A 2,132-nucleotide genomic window follows, 5' to 3' on the forward strand; every position below is an offset into this window, starting at 1 on the left:
CTGTCACCTTGTTTGGGTCCACCATATAGCCCAGCATCTGGGGTGGGCTGTAGGGCTGGAGCGCTCGGTGCTGCACATCCTCCATCCCCATCTGGAGAGGCAGTGGGGCTGGGTCTGCAGCCATGGGGCCGGAAGGCTGGAGAAAGGAGACATCTCTCCTAGGGAGACCCCTCAAAGGATGTGCCAGGACCTTGTGGTTGGGGAGGGTATTCAAGGGGGGGCCAGCAGGGCTTGCTCCATGCCAGGGACTCACGGCGACCCTGGGTGCTGCAGGGCTGGACCATGAGCTGGCTTTCTCCAAGATCATTGTGGAGCTGTGGAAGAAGCACCCGGGCCACATCCTGCCGGATGAGGACCTGCAGTGGGTGTTTGTGAATGCAGGCAGGTGGATGGGCTCCATGTGCCTCCTGCACGCCTCGCTCACCGAGTATGTGCTGCTCTTCGGGACAGCCGTCGACACCGGGGGCCACTCAGGTTAAGAGGGGGACAGGGCTAGCAGGTGGGGAGTTTCTCTGAGCTCCTTCTACCCTGCTTGTTCAGGTCCAGCTGCCCCAGCCGTGGTGTGCCCAGGGTAGGGAGCCTGCTGCTCCACTTCTGGATGGGAAGCACAATGCTGGAAAACACCCTCCACGTGGGGACCAGCCCCTGCGGTGTTCCGCAGTGCCTGCAGGTCCCGGTGTGTGCTTTGCCGTGCCCTGCCACACGGACAGGACTCTCCACATCCAGCTGGCAGATGGTGGTGGGCATCGCATCTCCCAGCGCTTCGTCAGGGAGCAAATGCCAAACGTGCTGGAAACAATGGAGCTTAAGGACACTGAGCAGCCCGGGCTGTTGGGATGTGTCCAGTCACATAGGCAGCCTGGGTACCAGACCCAGCTGCACTCCTTGGTGTGTCAAGGCCCCAGGGCTGGCATCCTTCCCCCTGGAGGGCTGCTCTGTGGCTCAGACCTGGGCTCCTGAGCCGTCCCTGGCAGGAATGTGCTGAGCAGCCAGTGCTGTCTGTCCTCCCACAGGTCGGTACTGGGCAGATATCTCTGACACCATCATCTCAGGGACCTTCCAGCAGTGGAAGGAGGGGACCACCAGAAGTGAGATCTACTATCCAGGTAAGCGCAGCAGCCATGGTGCCCTGCAGGCTGCCTCCACGTCCTGGTACACGATCGCTCTGTGGGCTGGTCCTCCGCTGTTGCAGAGCCTCTTCCTTCCAGCTGGCAGAAGCTGAGAGCTCAGGATGGGGCAGTTTGTGTCCCCTGGGGCACATCCCAGCATCTCAGTGGGTGCCAGTAAGAGAAAAGCGAGCAAGATTGGGGAGGGGTTGGGGTGCATAGACCTGCAGGTCCCGGTCCCACGCATCTCTTTGGGAAGGATGCGGGGCAACTGCTGGGAGCTGTGCTGGTCATGTGTGTTGGCAGGGGACACCATTGTGCACCAGGTGGGAGAGGCCACGTCAGTGCAGTGGAGCGCAGGCACTGGATGGTGGAGTACAGCCGGGGCTTCATCCCCTCCATGCTCACCTTCGCCCTGGCTGACACCCTCTTCAGCACTCAGGACTTTGTCACTCTCTTTTACACCCTGCACGTCTATGCCAAGGGCCTGCTCCTGGAAGCCAATGCCTTCTTCAGCACCTTGGGCTGCTGAGCCTGGCTCACTGGGGTGCCCTGCTGGGCACAGCTGTCTCCTCTCCTCCCAGCCTTTCTCCCCTTTCCTCCTCCTCCTCCCCAGGCCCAGGCTCTAGCAAAGGCAGCAGGATACCCCCTGTGCCTCCCCCCAATTGCTCTGTCCTTCCCCATGGGCCAGCTGGGTGCCAAGACAGAGGGACCGTGGCGGTCACCGCAATGCAAACCACCGGTTCTCTTTACTACCTGCCTGTCCCTCCTTTTGAGCGGAGCTATGTCCTGCTTTTCCGTCCCCTGGGACTGGATTCACCTTGTGGGGTACGAACACCACTGTGTGCCCCCGGCGTGCAGCGGGAGAGGGGTTGGCTGTCCCCGGGCTCTGCAAAATTTCTGCAGCTCCTGAGACATCAGGAGGAGGATGCTGGCATGAGCCAGGCTGCACTGTGCCCCTCGGGGCAGGGTGCACAAGGTGAGCTGGGCCACTGTAAAGATTGGCTGAGAGGTTCCCCATCTCCC

General features: G+C 61.5%; 1 protein-coding gene across 1 annotated transcript; it reads left to right on the forward strand.

Annotated features, from left to right (window-relative positions):
* Positions 1-273: 273 nt before the first annotated feature.
* On the forward strand, positions 274-1,657 carry LOC104620375 (sigma non-opioid intracellular receptor 1-like; the record flags this gene model as incomplete). The annotated part of the gene is given in 4 exon segments (XM_010286574.1): positions 274-474; positions 1,014-1,106; positions 1,413-1,466; positions 1,469-1,657. Coding segments are annotated over 4 exon segments (518 nt in total), but the record flags the coding sequence as incomplete, so codon positions are not given.
* Between the last annotated feature and the right edge of the window lie 475 nt (positions 1,658-2,132).

Source organism: Phaethon lepturus, unplaced genomic scaffold, assembly GCF_000687285.1.
Source record: "Phaethon lepturus isolate BGI_N335 unplaced genomic scaffold, ASM68728v1 scaffold38904, whole genome shotgun sequence".
Classification (NCBI taxonomy): domain Eukaryota; kingdom Metazoa; phylum Chordata; class Aves; order Phaethontiformes; family Phaethontidae; genus Phaethon; species Phaethon lepturus.